The 19,127-nt window shown below is 43.9% G+C and overlaps 1 protein-coding gene across 6 annotated transcripts; it reads right to left on the bottom strand.

Annotated features, from left to right (window-relative positions):
* Positions 1 to 1,107: 1,107 nt before the first annotated feature.
* Positions 1,108 to 18,029, bottom strand: LOC6495552 (flocculation protein FLO11). 6 transcript variants are annotated; one of them, XM_001959051.4, is made up of 11 exons: positions 17,786 to 18,029; positions 16,757 to 16,915; positions 14,849 to 15,198; positions 3,562 to 5,505; positions 3,097 to 3,495; positions 2,878 to 3,041; positions 2,699 to 2,821; positions 1,973 to 2,641; positions 1,745 to 1,899; positions 1,542 to 1,683; positions 1,108 to 1,479 (listed from the first exon to the last, which is right to left on the bottom strand). In XM_001959051.4, the coding sequence occupies exons 3-11, from the start codon at positions 15,066 to 15,068 to the stop codon at positions 1,288 to 1,290; spliced, it is 4,008 nt and encodes a 1,335-aa protein (XP_001959087.2). In that variant the 5' UTR covers positions 15,069 to 15,198; positions 16,757 to 16,915; positions 17,786 to 18,029; the 3' UTR covers positions 1,108 to 1,287. The 6 variants fall into 6 exon arrangements, with proteins under 6 accessions (XP_001959087.2, XP_032306828.1, XP_032306832.1 ...); XM_032450937.2 differs by having other exon boundaries at positions 3,097 to 5,505; XM_032450941.2 differs by having other exon boundaries at positions 1,542 to 1,680; positions 3,097 to 5,505.
* Between the last annotated feature and the right edge of the window lie 1,098 nt (positions 18,030 to 19,127).

Raw genomic sequence — 19,127 nt, 5'->3', positions numbered from 1 at the left:
CAATAAGAGCTTTGATTTTTCATGGTTTTATAATTCAAAATATTCAGGGTAATAATGTTATTCTTTATAACTCTCCCTTTTTACTCCAAGTAAATTTCTTTGGAGCCTCTTCCACTCTCAAGCCCACCTGAGCATTCCACTGCCTGACCTGGGGCACAACTTGATCACTTTTTCGGTTGCATAAGAAGACGTCAACACCTCCGCCATGTGGTCAACCAACCTCACGCAAGCCCAGTCCAAAATTATGATTATCTTTCTTTATTCTTTCAGGTATTCCAACTTATTTATGCGTGTGAACCACGCCTGGGACAGCGCCAGAAAATTGTCATAAATCGAGGGCCTCTTGTTTTCTTTTTACGTGAAATGTGAAAAGTCATAAATCATTAACAGAAAGCAGTGTGATTATCAATGAGTGAAAAGAGGAACTGATAAAGTATTAAAAATAAAAATAATTTGTCAGCCAAGTTAATTGGGTTTATTTTGTGCATGTCTAAATAAAGATAAAGTAACAAACAAGGAGTCTATTGAGCATCCTTTTTAGATGATAGTACATCTTTATATTATTTCGATTTCCAAAGTTATTAAACTATCTTTAAATTGAAAATATTGTAGTGAAAAGATTACTATTACTGTTTAATATAAATAAAATATGTAAGAAACATTAAAATATTACAGCAACTTCCTTCAAACCATAAGAAAGCCCCCAACTTCCGCTGGAATCATGAAACTGCACACTAGCGCCACTTCAAGTGACACTTTTCAACACTGCTTAAACAGTTTTGAAGCCACTGGGCGCCAGGTTTTGACATTTAAGCTCAACCTTGGGCTTAAAATGTGGGAATTCAAGCTTTTCCTTTTGCATTGAAACAAAATAAAATATTTTAAATACTTTACTATTTATTTTCTTAAAGATCTTTTATTCGTTTATATACAAAAACAGACATGCACTTAACTAAGTTTACAGACAGACTTACATAAAATAATATAGGCGATAGTATTAAACTAAGGAGTTGACTTTTTGTGGACAGCTGTGAAATAATTTAAGTGTTTAATGTAGGGTTTACAATTAATGATTAGTTGTTGCTTGCTTTAAATTATTTCTAGATAGTGCCTAAGAGTATCCGTAAGACTAAGATTCTACCGAAAACTTTCTAGTGCTACGAAGGGCGGTACCGTCCTAAACGCGTCTCAGCTGCAGTCGCCGCAGGGACTGCAGTGGAAAAGGGTTTTGAGGCCTTGAACCTGGGTTTCCTATTTACAGGGGTGCTGGAGTCAATCCGGTCAGGGTCACTTCATATAGTAACTGCTAGGGGCTCTGCCGGAGGTGTACGTGCTCATGGGGATGCCCTGGGGACCCGGGATGCCCGACGAGTGGGTCACGGATTGGTTCTGCGAACCGTACAGATGATCGACGCTGGTGTTGCCAATGCCGTTGCCCGATGGCTCATAATCGACATCGTAGTAGATGCCGGATTGATTCTACATTTCAAGGAAATAAATTTATATTACTTTGAATAAATAAATAATATCAGATTTTATACCGCTATGCTGCCGTTGCTGCGACTTTTGGGTCGTGGCACCTGGAAGTTCCGCCCCAAGAGATCTGCACGGTCCTCCTCCTCACTGGAGCTGGAGTTCTCCAGCGTACGCATTCCATTTGATCGCGAACCCAGGCCAAGTCTTCTGAGTCCACAAAGAAAAGGGTTTAGTTAATGATTCAAATAAGTAGGACATCCAGAATTACCTTGGCAATGGCACGGGCGGGGCCATCGTGGCACTAGGATGCATCTGCATGGTACTCTGAAGGGACATCCCGCCCAAGGTTCCCATTCCCATGGCGCCCAGAGTGGGATAAGCAAACATCGCCGAGGAAGGTCGAGTGGGTCCGATGGGCTCCGCCTGAAAATACAGAATGGAATCATTAAAAATTATTTTAAATAGCCGATAGATATTCTAACTAATGGATACTCACCCCGTAGTGATTGGTCTGAGCCATGACATCCGCGATTTGGGCCCATCGCATTCGATCCTCCAACGTGACTTGATAGCCGGCTTGAGGTAATCCAGCGGATTTCAATGGCGCCGTGTTCATATATCCAAAAACTGGGGATCCCATCGCGTTCTTCTGTTCCCGTTGCCAGCGCCTGGACCACATGATCAGGCAGACCAGAGTCAGAACAATAATAATGATGGCTGCCACTGAGGCGCCAATGGCCACACCCAGAACCTCGCCATCGATCTCGCACTGGGCACCGTAGTGGCTGGAGTCACAGGTGCACACCTGGCCGCCATCATCGCTATAGCTGCAGGTGCCATGATTGTTGCAAACGGAGTCGGCACACGCCTGACACTCTCGTCCTGCCCTTGCTGGCTGGTCCGCCCAGGGATCCCGTAGTCCCTCCTCACAAGAGCAGCGGAAACTGCCCCACGTGTTGGTGCAACTGGCTCCTGGGTGGCAATCGTTCAACTCCGATGACTGGCACTCGTCAAGATCCTGGAGTGCGGATACTGCACCTTCTGGAGAGCTCACGTACAGTACAGAGTTTCCAATGTTGTTGTTCCTGCGGTGAAGCACTCCCAAGAGATGCTTCTGGACGTCACTACGCAGATTGGGTCTCAGGGTCTCCACACTCTCGTCCAACTAAAGCAGATAAGACTTTGTTAATTGCGATCTTTGGTCATTCCTGGTGATACTTACCTTTATGGTCATGTTTACAAAGACACCACTGCCTCCAAGGTTGGGATCTCCTCGGTAAATATTGTTCACCTTGGCTTCCATGAACTCATCCGAGTAGGGAGTCATCGACATGGCCGAATCAAGCTAATAGTAATTGGTTATTAATTTTTTCAGCTTAAAATCTCCAGTTAGATTCTTACCGCTCTGATGGACTCATAACTAAGTTGGCCAAATGGTTCACTGTGGCGATCCATAAGCTTGTTGTCCCAGACTATCCGGTGCTCGTAGATGCGATCCACGCGCATGCCCAAGTGGAAGGTGATGACCCGTCGACATGGCTCCCTATGCTTCCGACGCGAGTAGCCTAAAGAAAAGGAGTTACCAAAGCATTCCCAATGATTTTTAGTCAGAAATCTCACCTGGTCGGCAGTGGCAGCTGGACACTCCACTGTCAGTCTTGCAGTGCTCATGCTGGGCCTGATCGCAAGTGGAATCATCACCCACGATGCAGGTGTCGATCCTCACCGGCGGCTGCGTTGGTCTTTGGCGGTAGTGGGGTCGCGTGGGTCCTGCATTCGTCGTGGGTGATCCTGCTCCAGCTCCGGCTGCTGTTCCTGCTCCCCCCGGCTTGCTGTGTCCTTGAAGGTCCACCACCTCCGTTTCCGGTACCACATAACCACCACTGCTCTGAGTGACAGCATTCGGGGGGACAGACGGCGAACTACCACTGGCACCTGCACTGCCTCCTGGAGCTGATCCGGAACCGGAAGGCAGCTGGGGCAGACGCGTGGCTGGGGTTGTGGCTGCCGCTGGGGGATCTGTGGGATCACCAAAGAGATTGATGTAAGTGCGCTTGCCATCGATCGAGACGAAGCCTTCGTCACCTGATGCCGACACGATGATGTCGCCCTGACCTCCTCCTCCACCCTGCCCTGATCCGTAGGACCCGTATGGCTTTATGTTGATCGTCTGCTGCGAACCACTGCCCTTCGGGCCTGGTCCCTGGATGGCGGACAGAGTCACGTCAAAGATCTCCCCGTAACCCGGGGGTAGATGCTGTCGGGTGGGCTGTACCGCTGGCAGAAGAGGGTTCTGTGGCGACTGGGGTGGGGGTCGCTGGTTAAGAGGGCGTGGCCGACCACCGGGCTTGAACTCGGGATCGTCGAGTACGATCCCAGGACGGGGGTGGTAGGAGGCGGGCTGGGTGGCATTGGTGTTAGCATTGGAGTTATTGGGAGGCGCGCCTTCTGTGGTTGTAGTGGTTGTACTAGAAGGCGGGGTGGTGGTTGAGGTGGTGGTGGTGGTAGTGGAGGTGGTAATTTCTTTGGAGGACGTAGGTTGGATGACTGGCGGCGCTGAGGATGTTGTGGATATAGTCGTGATCGATGTGGCACTGGTGTCCAGTCCGGGGGTGCGATTCGCCGTCATGAAGATCACCTCCTCGGTGGAGGGATCCAGACCGATGCCTTCGGAACTGTCCATGGACATGGGCACGTACGTGGAGGACATGCCCATTACCGTGTGCACCACGGAACTGGTCTCTATGACGGTGGTGTAGCCACCCTCGGGTTTGATCTTCTCTCCGCTCGGCTTGGGCTTGTGTTTCTTTTTGGTGAGCGGTGTTGGTGGATTACTGGTCGTCGACGGTGGTGCTGGAGGTGGTTGCAGTTCGTCTTCCACCTCACCACCAGTTCCAGTGCTGGCATCCGTATCCTGGTCAGACACCTCTATGTACTGGGCATTTGCGTCTTCGTTGGAGAACTCCGAGTCGTAGGTGGTGTCTGTCGGCGGGATGGTGTCGTCTCCAGTCTGCTGCGTCTCCTGCTGGCTTTGTTCTTTCTCCGCATCCTTCTCCTTTTCCAACTGATCTTGCGTTTGCAGAGTGGGCTGCACTTGAGGAGCTGGTAGTGGCTTGTACTGTGGCAATGGTCTCCGACTGCCGCCCACGCTAGTAGCGATCGGTGGGCGTGGCTTGTTCCGATACCAGGGAGGACGATTGCTTACGAAACCGGGACGCACGGGCACAATCTGTTCGGGAATGGGTACACCCGTGATGAAAGGACGCTCCGGTCGGTCGAAAGGATACGGTGGTGGTCGCATTGAGGTTCCCGGCTTCTGGGCCTCGTAATCAATGGGCAGATTCTGGGCTTCGGAAATCCTTGGCGGACCTCGGTTGTTGATCCTACTGGCCGAAGGACGACGAACACCCTGCGTGTTGGCATGAACATTGACATTTCCATTCAAGAGCTTTACGATTCCGGTTATTATGTCCTGGATGTCAGGATTGCCGTTCTGTCGGGGACTAGGAGGTATCTGGGTGGCACTGCTCGCCATCGCCAAGGTAGCAGAACTGCTCGGACTCGGCCGGATAGGGGACCCCGACACTAGCGGTCGCAGGTCCCCCCGCCCTAAAAAAGACTGATCCTCTCGACTGCTGCTGCTCTTGATGGGTGTGCTGCCGCCGTCCAGGGTTTTGCCAGCCCGGATCCGCTGATGCGTGTTTTCCGGCTGCTCTTCGTGACCTTCATAAGTGCCCGTGGGCTTGATGTTGTAGTGGAAGTACCGTCCGGCAGACACATCTTTCTCCAGCTCCTCTGGCACATGCACATCGTTGGGCCCGGCGGCCTTGCGTTCGTGTAGAATGGGTGATGCCGATCGCTCTACGCGATCCGCTCGGGTTTCATTGTCGCCAAGATCTTGTGGGGGTGATCGGCTGTCCGCAAGTCCGTTTACGGATTCCGCCATGGTGCTCTCGATGCTCAGCCCATCAGAGCTTCCATAGCTACTTGATTTTGGAGAGATTTGCGAAATGCTTTGGTGCTGACCCGCTGCAAAGGAAAGAAAATACATGAAATATAGTCTACTATTAAAAATGTAAGTTTGTAAAAAATTGCATCTTCTCTTGCCAATAGCTGCAAATTGGCTTTGAAATTTCTTAACTACCTATTAGTTTAATTGGCAATTTAACTGGTCGAAAATATAAACAAAATGAAAACCTTAAACAATAGCAGGCTACAATAGCAGTTTAAAAATTGGCAAATTGTTAATGATTGAGAGTTGCTATTACTATTTTCGATAGCCCACACAAAATTTAATAATTTAAATTAAAAATAAGCTTGAACTCTGCTTAGTTTGAAGCTTGAACCGACACTTAAAGTATAATACCTCATTAAGACACTGTTCACACCTATACTTTCGATATGATTTTTATTACCATAAAATGAAATTTGATCGATTGAAGTGTCAGCTTATCAAAGTATGTTTTGGAAATTTTTCACTTTATAAAATTCAAAAGAAAAGCAACTTTCAGTCGAGCGATTTCCTTGCATCGCAGAGAATGAATCTTCCCAAAGTAGATTTCACTTTTCAATTGCCCCAGCATGCACCTGCCCCGCCCCTTTCAACGCGTCCCTCCCTTTCCCTGCTGCCACTTTGTCATTGTCAACCAGATTCATTTGCATTTGAGAGGAAAACAAAGCCCAGCCCATCCCATCCCGGCCCCGGCCAACTCGGATCGGTTTCAATCTCCGTCTCAAAGCCAGCCAGGCATCATTTGTTTTTGATGTCAAGTCTGCGCCTCGGTCTTTGTATTCTTTTCCCTCTCGGTGGGTATAATTGTGTTTGCTTTCGTTCAAAATTGTGGGTTTTGTTAGCTTGCCAGTGCGGTATGTGGATATGCCATATCTGTCACAATGGTGAAGGCACATTACTTATTACCCTGAGTACCCCGCCACTAAGATATGTACAAACTTGCCCTCGAGTCGTATCTGCATTCGCTTGGCAGCCTAGGAAGAATTTCACAAATTGCTACGTCAAGCGTTGAAAGCATGCCAACTCTGAGTTATTGCTGCTAATTTTCATAATTTTTCTTTGGATGTGACAGGCAAACTTTAGAAAATACAGCTAAACATTTTTGTCTAATGAAAATGCAAGGCATATCGATCAAAACAAACATTTTTACAAGCTCGAAAAATAAAAGTTGTTGATCTAAATAATTTGAAAGAATTCCTTTCTTCAAACCAAAACAAAAAGGTGTCAAAAATTAACCTGTCTTATCGGTACTCCATTGATCTTTTCTTCTATCTATTGAGTCTTTGAGAATCCAATGAGTTCCTAAAGTTTCTTTGGCACCTTTTCGAAAAGATTTATTTGCCTGCCACTTCTCCGTGTTTGGCTTTCTAAGAGTGGGGATCTCTTGTTGGGTCTTTTTTGGGTTGTCAAGTGCATGTCATCTTTTGGGCTTTATGTAGGGTAGGCCAGAACCAGTTTAAGGTTGAAACAACAATCATAATTCACACTCGCTTAGTCCCAAACACGTTTAGTTATTGAGCTTAACCCAATTGCCGAGTGTTGGTGGCGGCTTTTTGTGGGTCTCTGTGGTTTTTCGATTTACTTTGGCACAGATTTTACTTTCACCTGTCGCTAAACTGGCTGCTGGCTCAACCCTGATTGAAATACACAATATTTGTTTCACTTTCTATGTGCCAGGTATTTGTTGCAATTTTGATATAATTAACGCTTCCTTTTGGGCAAAACCAAACAAAAGGCGACGACACAGTTTTCACTTTCCTGGCTCTGCTTTTGTTAATTTTCCAGTTTTTCCTTTTGATTTTTCTTTATTGATTCGAGCGCGAGATCTGGAATTGGGATTTTGATTGCGACGGTGGGACGGAGAGTGGCGCCTCGCCTGGCAGTAAAAGTGAGCCGGCGGCTGTGAAATCGCCAGACATGGACATACCTGGCTGAATGTGTAACGCAATTTGGAATACGAAAATTGAATTGCATTTTGGAGCGGGGCATGCAACACTTTCACGGCCATTTCGCAATGAAAGTAAAATCTTGTCTTGACTGACTCCCTGTCTCCTGCTTCCTATCCACAGTCTCTCCACTCCCCTTCCTGGATAAACGACGCAGACACGGGTGTAGGCCAGTCGGGTTGAATGCACCTACATATGACAACAACAGAAGAGACACGAACAACGACAGCAACATCGTCATTAGTTCCAGCGCTTGCCTACACTAATTTATACGCTACTTCAACGAGGACGCACGACTTGTGCCCAACCTTCTTTGGAGACGAAAGACTCAAGGAAAAAACCCAACTTAGGCCAGACTTTAGATGGAGTTGGATACATTCAAATTGGCAATTTCAGCGCCTCCAAATTGCCGACAAGAAATCACTTTCTATTTCGCTGCACTTTTCAACTATTTCACAACGTGGCCAAAGCAGAAACCAAAATTAAATCCGCCTGGCGCTCACCTTTAATGTGGGCAAAGCTGGCGAAGATAATTGTTTATGAAATACGACATTTTCAGTTTCGATTTCTGTATTTAACACACGTACCCAGACATTACGCATACGCCATGTCTGCCCTATGTTTCGGAGGAGGTGACAGAAGGCTGGATTATGCAATCATATCATTTTATGACTGGCTGCAAATGGCACTCGACAATTCGTTGTGTTTTCACCATTAATTCATTTATGTAATTTTCTATAATTTGATGTCTTAGTTGGAGGCTTCAAACCATTACAAAAAAGGCTTTAACTATTAATCAATGATAGGAATTCCATTATTTTTAAGCTCTTAAAAAGATGAGGCTTTCGAAGCATTCACTTTTCTTTATTTCAATCCATCACAATGTTATCTACTGTTTCAGATTTAAAGGTGAATGCCTTTCTTAAGACAAAATCTTAGTCAATAAATCTCATCGAATGCCATCGGATTATTTTTCTAATTTCATTCTCTGAGCCTCTTTTATGTCTATTGGCTGTTCAAGTTTCTTTCATCTTTTATAAATCTCATAAACATAAAAATAACTAAACATGGGCAGACCCTTCGGCAAAGATTTCTATTGAAGAAATGCTGGTTTGTGTTTCCTCATCTACAAATGCCATCAAAACACGACCACGCCCTAGTCCAAAAGCCCAAGAATCTCTGCCCAAGAGCTCCTTCCTGTTGGGCGTTGCCTTGGCTATTAAAAGTTTGATTTAATGCTAATTGATTCTTTGGGCAGTCAATCGGCTTTCGATGTGGGCGTAGAGGCGGTATCTATGATAAAATTGAATGGCCAGGGAAAGCGGCAGTACCTGAGTGCCTTCTGCTCCGCTTATTTCCACCTGGGGGAGGTGCTACGTCATTCTTGGGGCATTTCATTAGCAAAGCAAATAAAGTATCCGTCGCCCAGGCTCTCGAGCACTTGTGCAATCAACCCGTCAACTGTTTGGTGTTGTTGTTCAAGACTTGTCTGCACACACAATTGGCCACTGCCGGTGGGAAGGGAGCACAGGTGTAGGGTAGAACTTGAACAGCGTCTTGGCCAGGTTTGTTGCTCTCGAGCCGAAATGCATGCACTGCAATTAACAAAGTGACGATGGCAACGGCAACAACAAAGTCTACTAGGAAAATGCAACCTCACCCCTCATGGCTTGAACTCAAGTCTGGTGAAATCGAAACACTTCTCTGGAAAAAGAGAAGTTTCTCTTTTCCGTTTCCACATTTCTTGGTTTTTCTCTCCGCCTTGGTACCGTGACCATGACGCTTGGCCTTCGGCATTGCACGAGTGTTTCTCCTTTTGGTAGCGCGTGCCCGCCACTTATTTATGTTGAAAGGAATTTTTTAGACTTACTAAACTGCACCATCTATATCTTTACCCACTAATACCTGTTCGTATAATGGTATATTTTGAAAGAAATATTTAAGAATTCTATCCAAAAATTTCTTCACTAGAAATTAAAAAGTTTATTTTCTTGAATCATTTTTGCCATATTTTATTTATGCTAAGAACTGGTTTAGCTTTCATTTCTTTAACATGGTTTGTTTTTATTCAGATATGTTGTTTTTTGGTCACTGTGGCCGAGTTGCAAAGCGAATGACCTTAATCAAGGTCTGAGGCTGATCTAACCGCCTTAGCGTCCGAGCCAAAGCCAAAGCCAAAGTCGGTGCCAATGCCAAGGCTGAAACCGATTGCAGTTTGACTGCATTTCTGTTTTGACCAGGCTTCTGGAGATGCGGCAGCCACTTTAGCTGGTTACGCTTTGGTGCCTCCGTGGGGCTTGTCTAAGCCATCTCGAAAACCAATAATGACCAAAGAAACATGCTGGGATACGCTTGGTGGCTAGCAGATTGTAGAATCTGGAAAAATATTCTGGATTGTGCAAGGGGCCTCCCTTGCTACTCCATGTTAAATGCCGGCTCTTATGAAATCTAATTGTCTCACATGTTTAATTAAGGTTCAGGTGGGAGAGAACAAGAACATTGCATTCCATTCCGGCCACAACAAGACCATAATGGCCAGCTAAGAGTCTGAAACTAGCTGCAATTCTCTTGGCGATAGACGATCTACACGATCTCGTGGGTAATTCGTAAAAATAGTTTAAATCGCTATCGTTGCTGCCCCTTAAACATGCCACCAGAATATCTCAGCGGGCAGCAGCTTGCCTTGGGTCAGTAACCCAGTGGTTGGCAAGATGGCCGAGCCTCTGAAACTAATTAAACAATTAAAACACTTCTCTCAGTTCTCTCGGATGGGAAAACGGAACATTCGATGGATGGCTCTAATACCAAGTTAGAGACGGAGAGCGAATGGGAACAGAAGACGCCCCTGCAGGCAAATCGGCCAGAAGATCTTGCCGCTGACCAACATTCGGTGGTAGAATTTATTGATTGAAAGGTAGGTATAGTCGCCTCTATATATTTTTCCACATTGAAACTGGGTCGTTGTACCCACAGTAGCCAGCCGGCTTATGTATAACCGCCAAACGGAAACAAGTTGCCAGCCAATATGGTCTTAATGGTCTGTGACAAGTTCAAGATTGCCACTGTGTTCGTGTGTGTGTCCAAAGCTAGTGGCCAAGAGAACCGGCTCTTCGAATAGAAAGAATCCCACTTTATATACAAGACTGTCAGTCAGTCAGTCAGCCAGCTTTTTATTAGGCTATATCTAACTGCGTGCCAAATAGAAATGGGTGAACTGGCCGAGTATGAGTGGATTTGGGTATAGGAGCGTGGGTATTATTGTGTCATGATGGCGTCTGTTTTGTTTGGATGGCCAGCTAACTGCACCCATTTAACGGATTTTTATGCCCGGGTTTCGTTTTGTTGTCTTTTTGTATTTAGAATTCTATTTTCTGCACATTCTGGTGCTGAATCAAACGTGGTTTGAAAATAATAAAAGTTCTCGGCAGTCAAGTTTGTTGCCTAAGTCTTTTGTTTTTCTTTGAGTAAACTATAGTTAGAATACAGTTTATCTTTTAAGTTTCAACAGGTGTCGGAAATATTTACATTTATAAGCCTAAAGCCGGACCTGCAAATAAAAGATCTGCATAAGTAAGTTTGTCGCTTAAAGATCTTAGAAGAAAAGTTTGTTGCCTAAGTCTTTTGTTTTGGTTGGAACGTCTTATAGAAAAAACAGTCTTGGAAAGAGGATTACATCTTAACAGATTTCTAGGTATGGGAGTAAAATATATTCTGTCGAGTCAAGATTTCTAAAATGTATCAAAAAGCTACAACCAAAAACATTCTTTGTATAAGGCAAACTGGAAATACACCACATTCCGATTGGAAACCGCTGGGGGGATACAAATTTGCAATACCATAAGAGAGTATATTCATTGATTGTCAACGCCGCCACATGAAAGGGTCTCCAGACCCATACTTTCCCTTCTCCCGCTCACTGCAATTTAATCTGGACCCGCAGCGCCTCAGGACACCCATTAAAGAAGAACGAACAAAGAGCAACCAATTTGGCAAGAGGCGAAGGGAAAGACGAGATAAATTGTGGGTTCAGTTGGCCATACCTGCTGCGATGGGTGTGTGACTGTGCCCCCAGTCCTGCCCCTCACTGTGTCTGCCACTCGGCCCCCAGAAGTTTAGGGAATGTGTGTGTGTGTGTTTGTGATTGAGCAGGCCAGGCAACTTTCGATGTGCTGAATTTCATTGTACAATTTTGGGCATCCACCTCCGAGAGTCGCTTCTCTTCTCATGGGAAAGGGAAAGTATGCAGTTATTGATACGGCTTCGGTTTCGTGTTTTGATTGGGAATCGCATCCAAGCTCAAGCCAGGGCAGTGCTAATTGAATGCTCTTCGCCAGGGTGGAGAAACGTTTAAGTTAATTGAAAATGAGAGATCAGCATGTGAGCTGATTATGAACTCGAGTCGCGCTAAGCCAAGAAGGGAAACTGATGACGGAGTGAAGTGGCTGGAGAGTTTCGATTTGGAAAGGGAAAGGAAGTGATTTGGTTTCTTCAAATGATTCTGTAAAATAAATGCTCAAGTAAGTACAAAAAGTACCGACTCATTACATATATTTTCTAATTTATATTCAGAGCAAATCATAATGAGAGGCACGTGCTTTTAGTTTCAGTTAATGATTCCGCAATAAAATGATATTAATTAAAATAAAGAATATGTTAACGGAATTTCACTCTAATTGCTAAACTGAAAATAAATAAAATTTCACTTTTATTACCATCGTGGAATTAAAAAACGGTTGATCCACCTGTTACAAGCTGCTCAAAATTCCTTATTAATTGCTTGGCAAGCCCCAGCCTGTGAACGTTAAGCCCACCAAGAATGCAAAAAGATTCCCGTGGCCAAAAATTATAAAAACCTGCCGGAGGAACGAACCTGCCTCTTGACCCAATAAAAAGTCAAGCGATAAATTTCTGCTCAGCCTGCAATTCGGCGGCTTCTTTCTTCTCTTCTCCTCTTTCGAATAAGGTAGACTCTTTTTCTTTTTTTTGATTATTTATATTTTTTTTTCTACCTCTTCAGAGCTCTCCGGCCAAGTGGGCCATGTAACAGAAATGTGCCAAAAAAAAAAAAAATAAAGAAATAAAAAAAGCCAGGGAAAACTGGTGGGGGGAACGTTAATCTGAAAATTCAATCAGCTTTATGGTCTTGTCTGAAAGAGAAGAGGCAAGAGCATGAAAATGAAAAATCCAACAGGTTGCAGTTGTAAGTCAGCGGGTTAGAGTGTCACCCGATTCAGACCACTCGATAGATGGCCAATACGCTGACTCAGTCTGGCCGGAATATGGGAATATGGGCTACCAAAGGGCCAACTCATGGCGCTTTCTTTGACACTTTTCCGTGGCTGGAAAGCGTCCAAAAGCGATTTCAATTGGCTCTGTTTATCGAAAGCCCCGAAACGCCGTTACTTAGTGTAACGGTTAACCGTAGCACCACACCAACTGATGCTTCTTTCTGTTTCACTAACTCATAACTGAAAGATTCTGTTTTCTTTTAATTAAGTTTGCTGTAAAATAATTTTCACTTCACCCAATTTTTCCCGTGCCCGGCTCTATGTAAATTCTGCTCTATCCGCTGCATGCTAATGCGGCTTATTAGCTGCATGAAAGGTTTGTTGCCTCGAATGGCTTAGTAAACAGTGCAGTTAGCTTTAATTCATTCCAGCCCGCTGAGATCTGGCCGGATTCGTGCAATTAAGCGGTTTCAGTGGCTGCCTGGCGTTGAAAAAGCTTTCATTGGAATGCATGTGTTGCGGTTACAAGAGGGGGAGAACCCTAGGCCGAAATGGCTTAAGCCATAAAAGGCTAAGAGAAACCTCTTATATTTTTTTGCCATGGCTTCTGAGTCCTGCTTTTTTAGAGCCTAAAGCTAAAAGTAATAGCCTATAACTATTGGACCTAACTATAGTTTCTTTCCTGAAAATCATTTAAAAGTTGTGCAATAAAATACTTGTTAGTCCTGAAGTAAAATGAGTTTCAGAATTTACTTCCTTAATTATGACAAATTAAATGTGGTTTGTAATTATGTTGACTTGCACATTACCTAATTCCCAACCTCTAACTATGTTTAGGTCTTAAAAGACCCACCTTTTTTTTGTCTATTCTAATTATGCTACTTCATTCTGATTAGTTTTTACAAGGCACTTTAAAGACTACTTGCACTGTCTAATGACGTCTTTATTTTTCCAGCTTACATAAGCTCGGCGTGCCACCGTCACTTGCCCATTGTAAGCCACGCACTCTGAAGTCACCATAAACGTTAATTAACTTCGATTCACGCACGTCACGCAAATGGAACCAAATCCGATACAAAAAACCCAAGACCAAGCCCCATCGGCTCAGCCCACTGAATCCGGTATGAATAATCACAATTGTGCAACTCCAGCCTGGGCCAATGAATCATTCAAAGCCAAGTTGCGATCGACCCTAGATAATCCAGATACATCTGAGATATCATCGACACATTTTCTTGTTTTGTAGCGGTTTGAAATGTGTCACCCAGCGCGGTGATGTATCTGCCAAGATTTTGTGGGTCAAACCCGTATTACAGTGGCTAAAACAGAAAATTAACAAACTTCTCGGTAAGCTTCGAGCCAACAATTGAAGACAATTGTGCGGGTACTCAGACAGTTAGTACAGTTCAGTACTGTTAGCTCACTTCATTGCGTTTGGCACAGTTCGAGGCAGGTACTCAGTCACTCTATGCATTCTTAGTAACGCCTAATAAATTATGCAGAAGACGCCAGCTTTCTAACCAGGCGAAGGCGAAGGCGAAAATGAGCCACAGAAATGAAGAGGAATAAACATGTACACAGTGCGGATGAAAAATGTCTGTGACTGAGACTGCCTCGAGCATCTTCATCATCGTGGCAAGTTCTTTTTACTTCTTTCTTTTCGTGAATAGACATTCCTTGGAAACGTAACAAATTAAAAATTAAAATTGTGCTCACGTGAAGAAAAAGTTGAGCTTGCCAGTAATAACTAAATGCGCAGTTGAGCAGAACCCTTGGTGAAAACTTATGATTATTGCACATGAGATCTTTTCTCTGCAGAAAACATGGTTTGTGAAATGACTCGTGGAAACCCGAAAGAATCTCTTCCTGCATCATTAATCACAAATAGTTAATTATTATATCATAACCTTTGGAAGTAACAAGATATTTGGCATATTTTCTGCATCTTTTTAGAAACCTATCCTAGGATTTTTGAGAGATCATAACCCTGCTATCTGCACTTTCATCCCCTGATGTGAAAGTTTCTACTGCCACAAGGCCCACAATTAAGGCTCAATTTATTAACTGAATGCATGTGAAATTCTTTTGTTGGGCCTGTCACTGACATGACCCCCACCCACTGAACCGCCCCGCCCCTTTTCCCGCTTAGCCCCGTCAATGAAACCACGTTTCTGGAGAAGACTTACCTGTTGTTTGAACGAAGAGCAGCAAAAGCGCCAGGGGCAACGTCGACATGGTGACGACCATCAAGTGTCGATAGACTCTTGGCATTCTATTGTTGAATACTGCTGACGATGGGAAGGTAGCACTCCTATTTTCTCCACCTCCACCGCCTCCGCCGCCGTCTCCGGCCCGGCCTCTCCTCGATTGCTTATTGTGTGTTAAACTCTGTGACTTTCGTCGCATTTTTGCATAAACTCTGTATTCCTTTGAGACTCTCTCACTTGTGTTTATTTTGAAATTATTAAATATGATTTGGCAGAAATTGTACTTTTATTAAACAATCGAATTTTGATGAGGCATTTTTTATTTTATTCTGAAATAAAGAAAGAAATCAACATTTATTATCAAGTTCGTGTCTTAAGTCTTTCGTCTGGACTGTGGGAATTGCCGAAAAATCAGAGCTCTCCATCATTAAAATGCCACAAAAGTCAGCTGTTTAAGCCGTAATTGTCATTACGTCAGACAACCGTAGGCCAACCGCTCATAAACTAGCAGTACTCCAAAAAAGAAACACATTAGCATTTACAAAAACGGCGGCTTAGTTTTGACTTTTTCAGAGGTGTCAACAAACCCTGATATCTAAGCGGCGCAGAAAGAAAATATACTTTCGGAAATACACTTTGGCTTGGTTTTTGTTTCAAGATTACATAAAGTGTGAAGTTTCATTCCGGGCGACTAACTGAACTTGGCTGATTGAAATGCTAATTTTGATTGATGTCTGAGATGTTCAGAAATTGGTTGCAGCGAAAGTCCGAGCACAATTTGAGGTGTCGGGCCAAAAGCAAAAGTGAAATTCCAATGCAAACTTGGCGTTTATCATTTAGATCAGATCTACAGTGTTACAGCTTTCGATTTGGTGTGCTCGGTATTACCCAATAGACGAATATCTTTCTGCTAATCAGAAGCCAAAACAAGATGCCGGATCGTAAACCGCAGCAGCAGCAGCAGTATAGCCGCCTAGCAGCAACTGAAGCAATTGCCGAGCATTGGGCATTAGATGGAAAGTGAAAGCAAAAAAAAGGTAGCAAAAGGAAAGGTAAGCTAAAGGTTGCCACTACACATATACGTGATCTTAAAGCCGGATGGAACCGGTCATGCCGGCTGCCATTTAGCCAAGTCCAGGGCCGATTTTTGGCAGCTCTTTTGCTTTGTTTATTGTTTACACTCAAAATCGGTTTCGGTCTGCAAAGGAACCTTGAAATCTGTGAAGTACGCTCGAAGAATCCGAGTGAAATAGAAAGTTTAACCTAAACCACTGGAAGAGCAAAACCACAACAAACTCTATTTTCATCGTGGGCTGTATGCTTTATTGTTATTCTCTAGTCTGTCATTAAATGACTCCATTTTTCAGCGGATTGTTGTTTCTTTTCCAATGAGTGATTCGCCCACGCTGGCGCTTGTTTACATTTTCCTTGAAATAATTTTTATTTAACCAAGTTTGCTTTCTTTTCGCCCCGAACTCTGGACTCTTTCAACATTCAACGGAAGTTGCCGCTGGTAATTAGTTTTCATTTCTTTCATCTTCTGCAGTTAAATGACTCATGTGATTTTTTATAAGCCATATTTCGGAGAGTCCGTTGCGTAACCATTACTTCAGCCAAGGCAGATGGGCCAGCTGAAGGTGAGTTTGGGTTTGGGTTACGAGAAGGAGAATGGAGTGGATATTTATTGACAGAGGTGGAAAGAGACGATTAAAAAGAGAGTTAAGAATGACGTCCGGCTTTTCGAAATTGCATAAGCTCTTATGCAAAAAGTTGTCTGTTCATTAAGGAAGAAGTTAAGGCTGACGATCCTTTAAGGTTTCAGGCATTTCTCTAGAAATTCCCCATCCGAACTCTTGTTTGGCTTCTGTTTCTCCACTTCGGACTCACCTCAAAGCATTTCCATTAATCATGCGATGGTTATCTCTGCGTTTGATTGATGTTTTTGCGTGCTTTTCTATTGCACGATATTTTTTCAATTAGATTTTTGCACATAAATAACGTTAATAATATACAAAAAAATTTCACCAATTGGGAAAAGCGACGAAACTGCAAAAAACAACAAGACAACAAATTGAAGATCTCGCCAACCCATCTCGAGTTCCAGGTTTTGGCCCGGCCGAGAGCCATTGCGGTTTTGCGGCTTAAGGAATGCAAAACTCTAAATTATCGAAAAGCAAAAATCAAGCGACAGGGGCAGCGGCACAGCTGCTGCCTAGAAAATTGGCACAAGTGCACTCGAAATGGCACAACTAACAGTATCAAGTGCTGGAACGGGACCCGGGAGTGGGCAGTAGAGTTGCTCTCAGACTTGGACCTGGTCTTGGACTTGAAGTTGGTCTTGGCCTGGAGTTAAGAGCAATTTAGCGGATCGTATTGCAAGTCTTTAGACATGTGTAGGCCGCCGGACAGGTTGCAATAGCCAAGTAATTTGACCACGGACCGCGTATCCGGTTGGGGGAACATGCAACATGGCGGATACTCAACGCGGCGGCGCCTCCTCGCTCTGCACAGTTTCGCGGTTCTCTCGCGAAAATCTTAATTAATTCCCATTCCCACTCCCGTTGGCCCCCACTAGAGTGGCTTTTTGTAATTGGGAGTGAAATGGCGGACAAATTATGAATTTGCAACAAATTTCACAGCCGTTGTGGAACAAAAGCCGCAGACAAAACTAACTAACTTCCAGTCGAAGTCAGGCGGCGGCAAAAAGGTAGCGCGAAAAAAAGAAAGTTTTTTGATGTTTTTGTTGCTGCAGCCATGGGTTATGTGTATGTATGTATTTATATATGTATTTTGCTTTTCTACACACACAAACGAGTCTCGCACAAATATCATTTATACGTTTACATATTCGCCTTTTGCGGCTGCTTCACTTTGAGAAAGAGACTTTTTTTTCCCATCTTCCCCACTCGCACTCACACTCACTCACATTCACAATCGCATTGGCAGCTTGGGGCACCGTCTTGGCTATTCACTTTTATTCATAGATTTGAACGCACTCACGCACACATGCACTTTGGGCCACGATCGCCGGTGGCTTCTTCACTTTTAGCCGTCTCTGCTCGCTCGCCTACCGATTAACCGCCTAACCGTCCACAGGTGCGCAACGTTGAACCGCTCGACTCAGACTGACTGAGGTGGATCCGAAGACTCGACCAAAACCCGACGAGGCCTCAAACTGGTGCTGAGATCGGTTGCTGCCTCGTCTTCGGCATCGGTTTGGGGCATGGGGAGTTTTAGCCACGGATTCGGCTTAGGTCTTGGTAAAAGCGACAGTTTCCCTGTGGCATTGCCTTTGCAATTTTTTTCTTTTTTTAAGTAAAGGAAAACCAATTAGTATCCAATAATGAATTGTTTTATTTTTTAGAAAATGGCCATGTTTAAATTGTTCAAGCTGAAGCTTAAGAAGTTTAAATATTTGGAGAATCGAGCTACCAATCATTAATCGTATTCCTCTTAAGGATCTGATGAAAAGTGGCAAAGATATGGTCTTCGCAAGGGGTCAGATTGTCCTCCCCACGCACTTTCCAAATTTTGAAGGGGATCCCCCACAAAATTTGATAAAAAATCTAAAAAATATTTCGTTCTCAGATTTTGACGCAGATTTACGGAGAATCGATCCCCGAATCGTTTAAGGTATTCCTCTCAAGGATCTGATGAAAATTGGCAAAGATATGGTCTTCGCAAGGGGTCATATTGTCCTCCCCATGCACTTTCCGCATTCCGAAGGGGACCCCCCAAAAAATTTGATAAAAAATCTAAAAAATATTTCATTATCAGATTTTGATGCAGAATGGCGGAGAATCGATCCACGAATTGTTTAAGGTATTCCTCTCAAGGATCTGATGAAAATTGGCAAAGATATGGCCTTCGCAAGGGGTCACTTTCCACATTTTATAAAAAATTTTAAAACTAATTTTCTTTTCATATAAGGTCTCTTAATCCTCTTAAGGATCGGATAGGAATTGCCAAAGATATAGTGGTTCTTTTTGTATAAATTTATCAAGTAAACTTAAAAAGAAGTTATTCATAGGAAAACAATAAAAGTCGAAAAAGAAAATCAAACACAGTTCAGCCTTTCCATTGAGGATTAAGCTTTACGAACCAGACTATAATGGCTAGTTAGTGATTACCGGGCGGGGCTAATCATGCAAATTCGCAATGCAGGAATTACATTTATTTTCGAGTCTTGTAGAAAAGAAATCTCTTATTGGCAGTGTCATTGGAAATGGAAACATGATGAAAGAGTATCGAATTGAGG

This window comes from Drosophila ananassae, chromosome 3L (genome assembly GCF_017639315.1).
Source record: "Drosophila ananassae strain 14024-0371.13 chromosome 3L, ASM1763931v2, whole genome shotgun sequence".
In the NCBI taxonomy this organism is placed as follows: Eukaryota; Metazoa; Arthropoda; class Insecta; order Diptera; family Drosophilidae; genus Drosophila; species Drosophila ananassae.
Note: the sequence above shows the minus strand (reverse complement) of the source record. Positions and strands in the feature narration are given on the sequence as shown.

What these genes read in the sequence shown, in the direction of transcription:
- LOC6495552 (XM_032450937.2), bottom strand. Translation starts at nt 15,068, where the DNA reads ATGCGACGAAAGTCACAGAGTTTAACACACAATAAGCAATCGAGGAGA. An exon ending in GCTCTTCGTTCAAACAACAG is followed by an intron (nt 5,506 to 14,848) that starts GTAAGTCTTCTC and finishes TTTCCTTTGCAG; the next exon opens with CGGGTCAGCACCAAAGCATT. An exon ending in TTGTAAACATGACCATAAAG is followed by an intron (nt 2,642 to 2,698) that starts GTAAGTATCACC and finishes TATCTGCTTTAG; the next exon opens with TTGGACGAGAGTGTGGAGAC.